The sequence below is a fragment of the Cannabis sativa genome, chromosome 7, assembly GCF_029168945.1.
Source record: "Cannabis sativa cultivar Pink pepper isolate KNU-18-1 chromosome 7, ASM2916894v1, whole genome shotgun sequence".
In the NCBI taxonomy this organism is placed as follows: domain Eukaryota; kingdom Viridiplantae; phylum Streptophyta; class Magnoliopsida; order Rosales; family Cannabaceae; genus Cannabis; species Cannabis sativa.
The window spans coordinates 1,553,752-1,566,494 of NC_083607.1; the positions used below are offsets into that span (position 1 = coordinate 1,553,752).

Consider the following 12,743-nt stretch of genomic DNA (forward strand, 5'->3'; position numbering starts at 1 on the left):
CACAAAATTTATTATATAATTTACAAAATTATTAAACAATATTAGTGCATAACATATTAATTAAGATAATAATTTTTAGAGAATATTAATAACCAATATCACCTAAAATTATTTACACTAACATAATTATATGTTGTAATTTTCAAATTACAAGTGGTAACTTGTGTGTTAAATCTAAAACCTCTAAACTAATTCCAACTCAAAAGGCAAAAATGATAAAGAAATAATTACATGATAAAGTGCAAAAATTATTACATAAGGGAACCAAACAAATCTTTATAAAATTTGATTTGCAATGCATTAAACCTACATACAATGTCATCTATAATACATCTCAAACTCAAATTGATTCAACAAAAACAATGCAAAATCATCAGTAGAACAAAATGTAATAAACCAAAAAAGATAGCACAAAAATCTTGAACAAACATCATTTAATAACTTCTTTCTTGTTCAAAATTTTTCTCAGTAGTTAGTACTCTAGCTAGTTTGTTCTTGGGGTAGCCCATTCGACTCGAAGGATAAGATTATCATAACCATATCCATTGAGTTTATTAATGGCTCGCTGAGCATCTTCGCGATTAACAAAGTTAACAAACCCGAAACCTCTGCTCATTCCAGTCTTTTGATCCACAGCAACGTAAACACGGCTCACAGCACCGAAAGGTCGGAAGAGCTCAAGCAAGTCAGGCTCACGAGTATCTTCCGAAAGGTTTGTGACCCGAACAGAGTTCTCATCGTTCCTTCGTCTCATATCAGTGCCGCCTCTCTCTGCCACTGCTCCTCCTCTCATACCAGGAGGAACATAAGTTCCCTTCCCTGAACTAGGAGCGGCTCCTGGAGCCGCTCCATCGGATGGACCAGCCTTATTATCAACAAACACTTCAGATGGGGCTGCGAGATCCTTGTAAGGGCATCTCGAAGTCCAATGGTCACCTTTCTTACCACATGTTCTACAAACCATGAGAACAGCACCGCCTTTCGCACTCAATGGATCCCCGGAATTCTTAGCTTCTTCCCCCTTGCTACCTATATAATATTATAATCCAATTTTCAAAAACAAATATTTATGAATTGAAATAGAATCAGTTGAACAATCATTGTGGAATGATAATAAAGTACCGAGAGCCCTAGGTCGCTCGAGGATGATCTCCTCAGTGGATACCACGGTGAGCTTGCTGCCAACTTCTTCCTTCACCGCGTCACCAAACTTGGGCCAGGAGCGACGCTCTACAGCCCGCTTGCTGAGACGAGCATTGGCTAGCTTTCTAGTTCTTGTGATAGTGGTGATCTTAACCTTATTACCCTCGTCATTGAATTTGTATTCAACAACCTTCTTGATTCCGTTCTCATCGGGTCCAATGACCTGACGAGGCGGCAAGAGAAAGTCAAGGTCTTCGCCATCATCTTCTTCGAGCTCTCCCCACCTAAGCTTGGTCACCATCTTTGTCTGCAGATATGGAAGATTAGGGTTTTGTTTCTCATAACAAACTCAAAACAACAATCAAGCAAAATTGCATATCTTTTATTTTGACAATTTCATATGATTTTAAAACAAGAACACACATATGGAATGAACAATATCAATAATAAACTCATAAACAAATCTGAAATCAAATGAAAAAAATCTCAATTAAGTTTCTTATATTAATCTCAACAGTCCCATAATAACACAAAATATAATCACAATAATACATTCATATATATATATATATAAAAGATTAATCAACAAACTAATCCCAATAATAAGCTCATAAACACAGCTGAAATCAAATGAAAAAATACCAATAAAGTTTCTTATATTAATCTCAACAGTACAAAGATCATAGAAAAAAAATCAAAGTTAGCAAAAAATTTCACTGATAAAAGAAAAAAAATACAGTACATTCATAAAATAATCTGAAAAAATATTAGCAAAAATTTGATATATTAATCTCAACAGTCAATACAAAAATAATATAATCAAAATAATACATTCATATATATATATGTATAAATATTATAAATATTCAAAGAATTGAAAAGAAAATCAACAAAAACACTCGCAATAATAAATTTAACAATATCATAACTAACATTATCTGAAATTAAAGAGAGAAAAATAGAAATATATATATTAAAAATGAAAGAAAAGAGAGAAGAGAAAGTGAGAGAGTACCTGATGAGAATATGGGTTCGTCTGCGGTGGTTTGGATCTTGACCTCTGGTGGTGGAGAGAGAGTGCCGTTGTTTGATTTGTTTAGGGTTTCATTCCAGAAGGTGAGAAGGAGAGTAACGTGTTAGGGTTAGTTGGGTTGGGCTGGGTTACATGGGCCACATAAGGCCCAGCCCGATTCCAACCCATATAAGTTGGTCCACAGCTTTTTTAAGGGATTATTTTTTAAAAAACAAAAACAACAAAAAATTTATAAAAATACGGTTGTATGTAATATTAAACATTTTATGATTTTTAATTTTATTTACATAAAATATGATTTTTTTATGTATTTTTTATATTATATTGTTGTTTTTTTATTATTTGTATATTATTTTTTTTAATGTTATTTTTATGTGATTTCTTTATTATTTTTTTGTTATTTTTATTAACACTGTAAAAATATAAAAAAAATCTTCAAACGTAAAAGTGGAATTTTTTTTTACCAAAAATAGTAATTTGTAGATTTCCTTTTTCAACCCATCTCTATTTGGCCTGTAATTTTTTTTTTTTTAAATAATGTCTTTTTTCGCTATAATTTTAAATAATGTCTTTTTTCGCTATAATTTGAAATAATATGTTAACCATCTCGACCATTCTTAAGGATGGCAATCCTCCTGGAAGTGGCAAGGATAGTTGGTTTTGGACTTTGGAAAGTAACGGGAAATTCTCCTGCAAATCAGCTTATCTTGCCCAAGCTTTGGAGAGAGCGCCCTTCTGTGATGTTGCTTCAACTCTTTGGAACAAACTTTGGAATAGCAAAATTATGGAACGTCAAAAGGTTCTGTGGTGGTGCATCCTCTCCCATGCCCTTCCGGTTAGAGCAATCATTGGTAGGAGATTTCAGATTGAGGATACTAAATGTCTTTTTTGTGGAGTGGGGGAGGAGACCATGGAACACCTTTTTCTAACGTGTGATGTGGCGATGCACCTATGGCGCTCGTCACCTTGGGAATTTTCCCTGTGTGTGATTCTGGTATTCGAGTTTGGGATTGGGTGAAGTTCATCTGGAGCCTTAATAACAGGGGTGTTAGGGCTGAGGATGTCTTTCTCTACGCGTCTATTGTTGTTGACAATATATGGCGAATGCGTAATGATGTGGTTCACAACAATAGCCCCCCTGATATTTTGAAATGTGTTGACATTATTTGGTCTTCTTTTGCAGAGCTACACACTACTCTTTTGCCTAGCCCTCCGCCGTTGGTGAGTGACAGTTGGACTCCACCACCTCTGGATTGGATCAAATTTAACTGTGATGTTCGTGTGGGATTAGAGAGTATGTGCACAGTTGTAGTTGCAAGGAATCATCTGGGAGAGGTATTGAGTGTTCACACCTCCCGGTTGGATTTCTCTGGTGCTCTTTGTGGAGAAGCTGCGGCCTGCTGCTTGGCGGTGTCTGTTGCAATGGAGTTGCAGTATAAGTATATTATAGTGGAGAGTGACTCGAGGCTAGCGATCAATGCCCTTAATGGGAAGGCATCCCTTTGGGCTCTAGAGAATATGTCTCCTTTTGTTCTAAGTCTTCTCCTTATTTCTTATATTGTAATTTTTTGAATATTAGTAGGTCTTGTAACTATGCGGCCCATAATGTGGCTAATTGGGCTTTTAACAACCAAACGTACGGATCTATTCCGATTGACTCTTTACCGGAGAACATTTTCTGTAATGACCATGAGGTCTAATATTTTAATATATATCTACGCTTATTTTTTTAAAAAAAAAAAAAAAGTCATATTTATTATTATTGCTCTAATTATACTTCTTACTTTAGTTAGATTTGATTATTTTAATAATATTTTATAATTTAAATTTATCAAATATAAGTTAATTTTATAAAATAATAATGCTTTTGATTAAAATACTATTAAAAAAAATTAGCAAAAAAGTAAGAATTTTGTTAAAATTGTAAAATACATAAAGCTGCATCTCAAAACTATTTGACAATGAGAAGAGTAGCCTTGATCTTATATATTTTATTATCTTTCCACTTATTAACAATGTAGGACTCTCTAACATCCCCTTAAGACAGTAGCTATTTTTACTCATCATCTTGGACAGCTATAATTATGGTTACATTACATTAAAAAATTATAAGTTACAATCCTAAAAAACATTTTTGTAACCTATAATTCACATTTAATAAATATGTAATTAATTGAATAAATTACATGTAGGAATTATAGAATCAAATGGAAATGTTTCTAACAATTATTGCAAATTCCATAAATGTTCTACTTTTATTTTCTTAGCACAACCAATAATGCACTCAATTTCACTATCACTCCCTTCTTATTTTCTTAGTAAATTCTCTCTGCTGTGGATACAGGACGAACAAAGATAACAATTACTGTAATGTTGTCTTTGCTACCGCGCTCGGCGGCTTCGGTTGCCAATCTCTTAGAACACATTCCTGGCTCTTTAACTGTGTCCTTGATTATGCTTACTATCTCATTGTTGCTAACAACATCCCATAATCCATCACTAGCCATGACCTGTTTAATAACAAACAATATCATTTCATTTAAAAAACATTTTTGTTGAGATATTCGCTCTAATATTCGAAATTAGCAATGGCCAAATCGAGCCATGAACCCGAGTCTATGTCTAGAATTCCTTTTTTTCTATACAAAAAACCTCTTATTATATTTGAGGAGAAGAAGAAACTATAGCAATTGCCACGTAAATGCTCGAGAAGATCTCAAACGCCAAATTTTGTGAGAGCAAATCACAATTCTGACTAGGTGATATTAAAATGAGTAATTTTTTACGGTAATAATACTTAAGTTATATTTATAGAACTTCCGTAGGTACCTGGTTGTTAAGTATTAACTCATTATTCACGTGTCATTTTCTTAAATTTATAAAAGTTCTAAAATTATAACTTAAGTATTACTATCGCCAAAAATTATTTATTTGCAACTGAAAGTTAAACTTAAATATTTAAGCCGCAAATTACTCGTATTAAAATAACAACTCACTAATTCAGAAAAAAAAAAATAACAACTCATTAAATGAATGGTGTAATTACCAAATATTCATCATCTGCAGACAGAATAGTCTCAGATATCTCAGGCTCTGCAGTTACTTCTGGCTTTAAATCGTCATCGCCAATTGAACGGGTCACCTAAGAAAGACGAAAACAAAAACAAAGTTTCGAAAAGCTTCATACACTAATAATTGAAGTTGAGAAACACAAAGAGAGAACATGAAATGGTCAAAAGCTAATACAAATGAAAGAATCAATACAGCTGTACAACTGACTAACTAACTCTGTAGAGATTCATGGCTGTTAGTTAATTCTGTTACATCTCATTAGTTAGTTACTCAACTCAACAATCGAATATGGCCATATTTGTAAAGATTTTATGTTTGTCAAGTTAGATAAGAGTGAAAAGATTTGGATAACTACATATTTGTGGTTGAAAATTGTTGCCCAAGATATATAAAGATTGATTAGAGTAATAACACTACAGGGCACCGGTTACTTAATGAGTTCGTAACCAGTTTTAAAGGTTTGCAAGTCATATTTTAGTTAATTCTGTTACTCTAGTCAACTTAGAAGCCGAAAGCTATATAAGCTGGACTTGTCTAGTTTCTTAGTACCAATTCCAAAGAGAGAAAGGAGAGTTGTACAGAATTTGTGTGTGTTTTATCACAAGATTCTCATAAAGAGGTTTATGTAATCAATTTGTTCTGTGCAGAATTTGTAAATAATTGCTCAAGGTTGTTCTGCCGAGGATTAGATCCAAGTTATTCTGACTCGTGATTGAATCACGTATTTGTTCGTGTTCCTTTTCTGTTTATGCTACAGCATTAGTTCTTAGCATTCTTTCTCAGTTTTATTTCAATTCATCTTTGCTGATTTAGTTTTGACATTTCAGATTTGTGGATTGTTGTTCGATCATCATATAAGATAAAGGGACAGACCTGGAGCGCAGCAGCACCAACCCGCCATGTATCAACTTGCCATTTCACTTGCCCGCCTGCTTTAACAACTCGATCTCTCTCCTCGGGACAACTTGCAACATGATCCTGATTTGCGTACAAATGCGTTTTTTCAGGACATTTTAGAACATAAAGATAAACCGAAAGAAGAGAACAAATAACAAGAAATTCACACTCACCTTGCTTAGAGCAATTGGTTGGCCCGATCGACATAAGATTGTTCTGCAATCACCAGCATTGGCAACAACAAGCTTGTTCTTAACTATAAGAGCAGTAACTGCAGTGCAACCGGGATGCCAGTCTTTCTGACTTGCTCTTTTCGATTTACGATAAGTATCTAGTTCACTTCTAAATGCAGAATCAGTCTTCACAAATGCTTCCTTCAATGCATCAGCAGGACTGTATGTTATACATGAAAATAAGTTATTACAGATAGACATGTATATGCATAATGCATAGGTACATATTCGAGTAGGGAAGAACTGAAAATGAAATCCCGAAAATTAACCTGCTGCTTATGCAGCCCAAAGATTGCAGGAATCCGGGCAAAGCTCGTACTGAGAACTCAGCAGCTGCTGCACCTGCATGTTTCGTAGCCGTATTCATTGATTATAACCAAAATAGGAAATAGAGTTAGAAATTGAACAAGAAATATGCTCTCTGATTCTAAAAGAAGATTCTTGATATACTAATAAATGTTTGTTACAGCGGTTTTTTCCCGCCATAAGTGAGGATTCTTAATAAATTTGAGACAAGGGTCCCTCATAAATACGGGACCTTCGTCTCAATGTTTTTCTTCATAACTTCCACTCACATACACTATTAAGCAAGAACATTTTACAGCAGTCAAATAATAATCTGCATGATAAATAGTTTAATTCATAGTAATAAGAATTGCATTGATATATTAACTAAACAAATTCCTAATTAGAAGAGTTGCACTGATAATTGCATTATAAAATAAGAGATATTTGCAGCATAACTATGCAATGTTTTGGGTTTGTAACTAATTTTTTTTATCGGCAAAACTAAATGTGTAATTTCGTCAATTTTCATCCAATTCTGTTCTGTTTGTGAGTTGTGTGCACACGTGTAAGAACACGATCTATACCTGTTTAATCGTGTATTAATAAATATGTATTAATACACGTGTCCATACAAACTCACAAACAGAATCAATTGAGATGAAATTGGACGGAATTACACTTTTAGTTTTGACACTAAAAACAATCAATGGCACATGTCAGTTACAAACTCAAAACATTGGATAATTATGTCGCAAATTAACCATCGGCAGTGGTATGAAATAATTTCAGTATCACAAAAAACAGTTGCATGATGATGATGATAAAGATTAAATGGATATCCTTAAACTTGGTCACAACAAGGACTCTTTTAAGTACCTCTATGACCATCGAAGATACCGAAAGCATGAATATCTGGTTCATTGCACATATTGGGCATAAGAAAATGTGTGTCCTCCATACTCTCCCTTCTCCCACATGTAGCAAAAGAACCCCATGAGAGTACTGGACTGTACACCATAGAATTATCTAAAGAATCCAGCCAAATCGTCTTACTAGAATCAACTTCAGAAGCAGCTCTTTTGGATAAGTGTTCACCCTGAGTAGTCCAGTTAATATCCTCTTGAAAATATTGGACCTTGCTGGTACCGTCAACAGTATGATCATCACCAACAGAAGTAGGAAGACGAACTACTTCTTCCTGTGTTTTCTCTCTGTGTTGCGAGATTGAATCGAGTTCAGCAACTATATCATTGAAAGAAGGTCTATTTTGAGGATTTGGATCCCAACATCTTTGTATCAAGGACAACAAAGTAGATGGCGCACCAGACTCAGGACCAGCAAGAATTGGTCGTAGACCATCGGACACTACAGCTGCAGTAAGCTGTTGCTCGGTGTAGTTCATTTCCAGTACGGTGTGAGCCTACAAGTACATCAGTAGTTGAATGTCGTCCATTGTCATGAATTGAAAGTTGAAAAATCAAACCATTACAGTAAACCCAGTAGCTTAATGTTTTGACCATTTACAAGATACAGTCTTGTTGAACAGAATACATATTAGAAATCTCCAATGTACTCTAGCAGCCTAGTCCCTTATGACATAAAATGAATTCATTAAAAGAAAATGCAAAAAGACCAATTACTCTGAGAAGAAAAAAGTCAATCAAATCATTGTTTGAATGGGATAAAGAACAAGAAATCCTATACTTTCAGATGTTCTCCGAAAGCCCTCTTAATTCTTAAGAATAACAAGTCAGTATTGAAATGTGGCTTATTTTGGACTAAAATCTGTTCAGATTTTTTGTTTCTTGTCACAAGACAGAAAATTAAACATAAGACTAAAATATGACCTTTGAAATAGATTCATTCAGAAGCTCATGCCAACATTTTAGCAGTTGGAAAGCTACAAAAATGTACAGAAGAATGAAAAAGGCTTAAGCTAATCTATGTTACAAAATATAGAAGAATGGAACATAAATTACTCGAGAAGGTTAAACTTTTATGCATAAAACTTGGCAAACATTCCCATCCAAACAATTTATACTATAATTCAGTACAGAAAACTAATTAAATTCAAATAGAGGACTAACCTGGGCTTCTGCACGAAGATCTGTGTAAGGAACAACACCAGTCATGAGCTCACTGCAAAATAATTATACAGAAATATGCTAATAAAAACTTAAGCAATAATGATAAGAGCAAAAACAATTCACCAAAGGTTTTAAACAAAACTGGATGACATGAAACTTTATGAACAAAAGCTTTAAGGATATGATCTACATTCCTCCCGGCTCTGATTAATTGATATACCTAATTTAAGAATTCATGATTAATAACATCTATAGGATCCTCGCCTAACCGTACAATATTTGGGGGCCAGAAAACTATAGCAATTGCTATATAAGTACCCCAGAAGGACTTGAACCTCAAACCTTGTAGGAGCAAACCACATACATGACCATTTGAGCAATCTTTCTTCAGTAAAGAAAGAATACCACTTAATCCTTTTGCATTGGCAAAATTTTAAGCAAAGGAAAGACTAAATACACTAATTCCACTCCTTTCAAATATATGCAAAACTAAATATAGTAAACTGAAAAGCCTAATGCTTTTTCTCTATATTCTTAATTCTATGATAAATAAACACTAATAAAGCTTGCCATATCAAACAGCAAAAATGGTGTCCAAATTCAAAATTTCATGCACATCAGCACAAATTCACATTAACAAAGCCTAATATGCACCGTCAAAATGTTTTATAATTCACATTAACAGACAGCAGAAACATTTGGAAAGCTACATTCATACAGAAATAAAAATTGTTTGGAAAAAAAGAGTGTGGTATTCTGCTAGAAAAAGTAAACTGTATTAAATCAGTTCTTACTTGATTGTTATACCGAAACTGTAGACGTCCGATTCTTCAGTCTGTACTTCCTTCTTTAATATTTCAGGAGCCATGTAAATTAATGTTCCCACCATATTCTTCTTGTGAAAACCGCCAGTGGGCTTTCCGGATGATCTCCAATTCTCAACAGAAACTTTTTTCAAAACACTCTTGTGCTCTGCTAAACCAAAATCGGCTAGGTGTGGAGTAAGATCTTTATCCAACTACATAATAAGCACAAACGTTGCTTTCAGTTACAAGTGTGATACATAAGATGAAAACCGAAAAACAACTCGAATGAAATATTTGAAACTTATGGTAGACATTTACAAGAATGTTTGCTGGTTTCACATCCCTATGTAAAATCCCGAGGTTGTGTAGATATTGCAAGGACTTGGCTGGAAGAAATGAAGAAGTTGGAAATGTAAGACTGTCTAAAAAAAATCATACAACTAAGCCTTCAGCAGAAAATATATCAATATTAAAATAAATATAAAGAAATTAGACATGACATATCAAGATTTTTCCTCCATTTTCAACTACATCAAGTTATCATAGTTTCTATTTTGTTATCATTCCAGTTTGTTTAAATGTGAAATAAATATACAAGGAATGTCTAAAAACAAGGAAATATGCAAAATTAAGGGCATAATACCTAAGCGAATAGCGATCATGAGGACTTGATCGATACTTGGAGTCCATTCCTCGACGTGCAACTTATCCGCAAGATTCGGGGACTCATAAAACTCAAAGAAAAACATGTAGTTGGGTGGCTTAGCATGTGCAGCAATCAATTTGGCCAGCCCACAATGATCTAGCTTACTTAAACAACAATCAAGAATGAAACAAACTCAACACCTTCAATCCAATACAGATATGTACATAGCTATGTATGTATACATTTTTTTCTTTTCGAAAAAGAGAAAGAGGCCGTGATCTAGCTATGTATACATTATAAGAATACCAACTGGACAGTTTAGTTACTAAAAAATATCAACAAACTTATAATGCCACAAGTTACTCTTATCAATTCATTTTTTGAGTCAGAACCTATGGATTTTTAACATGTATCAGAAGAAACCCAATAGCTCAACAGCTCCCCAAAAGATCTGCTAGAGACCCAATTTGAGATTAATGCTCAAAAAGATCCACTATCTTCTGTTGTACTCATTAGCATTCAATTTTCAAATTAGTTCCTTAAGATCACATCAGCTAGTTAGTTAGTTAGTCTGATCACATCAAACAGAATGCCTACAATAACTATAATACATACATATGTATATATATTCGAATCCTATATTCAGCACTGTAAATTATCTTGAGTTTCATGAGTACAAAATATCTATTTGAATCATATATATATAGTTATTGTAAATTATTCAAATTTTCTAAAAAAAAAACAACAACTATAATTATAATATATACATTTATAACCAAAAAAAGATGAAAGGGGCAAAACCTAAGAATTTTCCAATATAGATATAGATATAAAGACATACCATAACAATTGCAACTCCTTATGGAACTTATCAATATCTTCAGAAGTTGACAAAACAGGTTTCTTAACAGCAACTCTCTTTCCATATAAAGTAGCTTCATACACAACACTTTCAGCTCCTATACTCACATCCACATAATTCATAACCATAGTTAGATTTACAATCAATCGATCAATCTCAAAACAGTTGAAATGAAAGTAAAGAAGAAGAAGAAGAATATATACGTACCTCGAGCAATGGGGGAAATGAGAGAGTAAGAGGAAGGTGGAAGATGAAGAGGAATGGAATTGCTGTTACAGCATCCTCTTATGCAGGAATTCGGCTCAACGATTTCAATCCCCATTGTTACACACACACACACACACACACACACACTCTCTCTCTGTTTCTCTCTCTAGAATTTGTAGAGAGAGAAAGAAGAAGTATAGTTGGAAATTTCGAGTGTTGGACACTGAACACATCTGCCCAATTTTTGGACCGTACGTAGTATTGTTTGTTTGGTATCTTTCTTTGAAAAAAAAAATAAAAAAGAAAATAATAAATATAAAAAGGTTTGTCTACCCATTATTATAAAAGCTAATTAGCAATTTTTAAAAAATTTCCCCGAATTATTGAGATTGTTAAATTTAAGGATTTTTGTCTAATTTCATTCAATTTTACTGTTTCAGGTACTAAATCATGCTCCCCAGATTTTGATATCTACCAAATCATGCCCCTCAAAGTTTTATATGTATTAAATCGTGTCTCCTAAACTTTCATCCGTGTTAGAATTTTTTTACTAAAATTAGACAAAAGTCCTTAAATTTAACAATCTTAATAGTTCAAGGGAATTTTTCACGGCCAAAAAATGTTCAAGGGGCATGATTTAGTACATGTTAAAGTTCGGGGAGAAAATTGCTAATTAGTCTTATTATAATAATGTTCTCCACCACATGGAATCAATTTAAAAAATATATATCTATATATATTACAATAATTTAGGGGTGGGGTTTTATTGAGTTTCAGATTTTTGGGTTCGGTATATAGAATTAGTAACTCGAACTCGCCCGTTTGTGTGATTGGATTTCGAGTGCAAATGGGTCGAATTTGGGTTAAACCAGATCCGGGTGGGTTTGACCTGGTTCGGGTTGGGCCGACCTTTTCTTTTTTAAAAAATATCATTTTTGTATATTTTTTCATTAAAAAAAAAGTGAAAAGAAAGAAAATAAAAATAATGTATCATTGTTTAAATTTTTTTGTTTTGTTTTAAGTTATTATTTTTATAAAATGTATAAAACAAAATTAAAAAATTACATACACGAGTTTTGGGTGGGTTCGGGTGTAACCTGTTTTTTCGAATTTTGGATTAATGAAACTTGAACCTGGCCCGATGGTTAACCGGGTGTAACCCAAACCCAACCTTTAATTTTTTAAACCTATTTTTTTCGAGTTTGTCAGGTTTCGGGTCGGGTGGATTTTTGGGTCCAAATGTTCAACTCTACATCAAATCATGCAAATCTCTTCTCCACTTCTTCAATAGATTAGACAATTTTAAGAATCACGTGTCAGTTATATGGATTTTATACCTCATCCTCCCTTAATTTGGTCTTTGGTATGCACCTTGAGGTTTCACATCCCATTAAAGATGCAACTGTCACAATAAGCTAGCCTCCCAAAGGACCAAGCATAATCTCTCCCATGAGAGATTGTGGAGGGAT

At 33.6% G+C, this 12,743-nt stretch overlaps 2 protein-coding genes across 3 annotated transcripts; both read right to left on the reverse strand.

Annotated features, from left to right (window-relative positions):
• Positions 1 to 251: 251 nt before the first annotated feature.
• Positions 252 to 2,317, reverse strand: LOC115698278 (uncharacterized). Of its 2 annotated transcripts, XM_061119135.1 has the most exons (4): positions 2,267 to 2,296; positions 2,159 to 2,211; positions 1,123 to 1,450; positions 252 to 1,029 (listed from the first exon to the last, which is right to left on the reverse strand). In XM_061119135.1, the coding sequence occupies exons 3-4, from the start codon at positions 1,442 to 1,444 to the stop codon at positions 485 to 487; spliced, it is 867 nt and encodes a 288-aa protein (XP_060975118.1). In that variant the 5' UTR covers positions 1,445 to 1,450; positions 2,159 to 2,211; positions 2,267 to 2,296; the 3' UTR covers positions 252 to 484. The 2 variants fall into 2 exon arrangements, with proteins under 2 accessions (XP_060975118.1, XP_030481349.2); XM_030625489.2 differs by having other exon boundaries at positions 2,159 to 2,317.
• Positions 2,318 to 4,244: 1,927 nt separating this feature from the next.
• LOC115698277 (protein kinase and PP2C-like domain-containing protein) lies at positions 4,245 to 11,543 on the reverse strand. Its single transcript, XM_030625488.2, has 12 exons — positions 11,275 to 11,543; positions 11,047 to 11,164; positions 10,203 to 10,369; positions 9,878 to 9,945; positions 9,548 to 9,771; positions 8,754 to 8,805; positions 7,543 to 8,086; positions 6,648 to 6,720; positions 6,319 to 6,538; positions 6,122 to 6,226; positions 5,223 to 5,318; positions 4,245 to 4,686 (listed from the first exon to the last, which is right to left on the reverse strand). The coding sequence occupies exons 1-12, from the start codon at positions 11,387 to 11,389 to the stop codon at positions 4,492 to 4,494; spliced, it is 1,977 nt and encodes a 658-aa protein (XP_030481348.2). The 5' UTR covers positions 11,390 to 11,543; the 3' UTR covers positions 4,245 to 4,491.
• Between the last annotated feature and the right edge of the window lie 1,200 nt (positions 11,544 to 12,743).

Coding starts and splice junctions, on each gene's coding strand:
- LOC115698278 (XM_030625489.2), bottom strand. CDS start 1,444: ATGGTGACCAAGCTTAGGTGGGGAGAGCTCGAAGAAGATGATGGCGAA. Junction 1,030..1,122: donor CGAGCGACCTAGGGCTCTCG/GTACTTTATTAT, acceptor AATATTATATAG/GTAGCAAGGGGGAAGAAGCT.
- LOC115698277 (XM_030625488.2), bottom strand. CDS start 11,389: ATGGGGATTGAAATCGTTGAGCCGAATTCCTGCATAAGAGGATGCTGT. Junction 10,370..11,046: donor AAGGAGTTGCAATTGTTATG/GTATGTCTTTAT, acceptor TTGTTGTTTAAG/TAAGCTAGATCATTGTGGGC. Junction 9,946..10,202: donor CATGATCGCTATTCGCTTAG/GTATTATGCCCT, acceptor CATTTCTTCCAG/CCAAGTCCTTGCAATATCTA.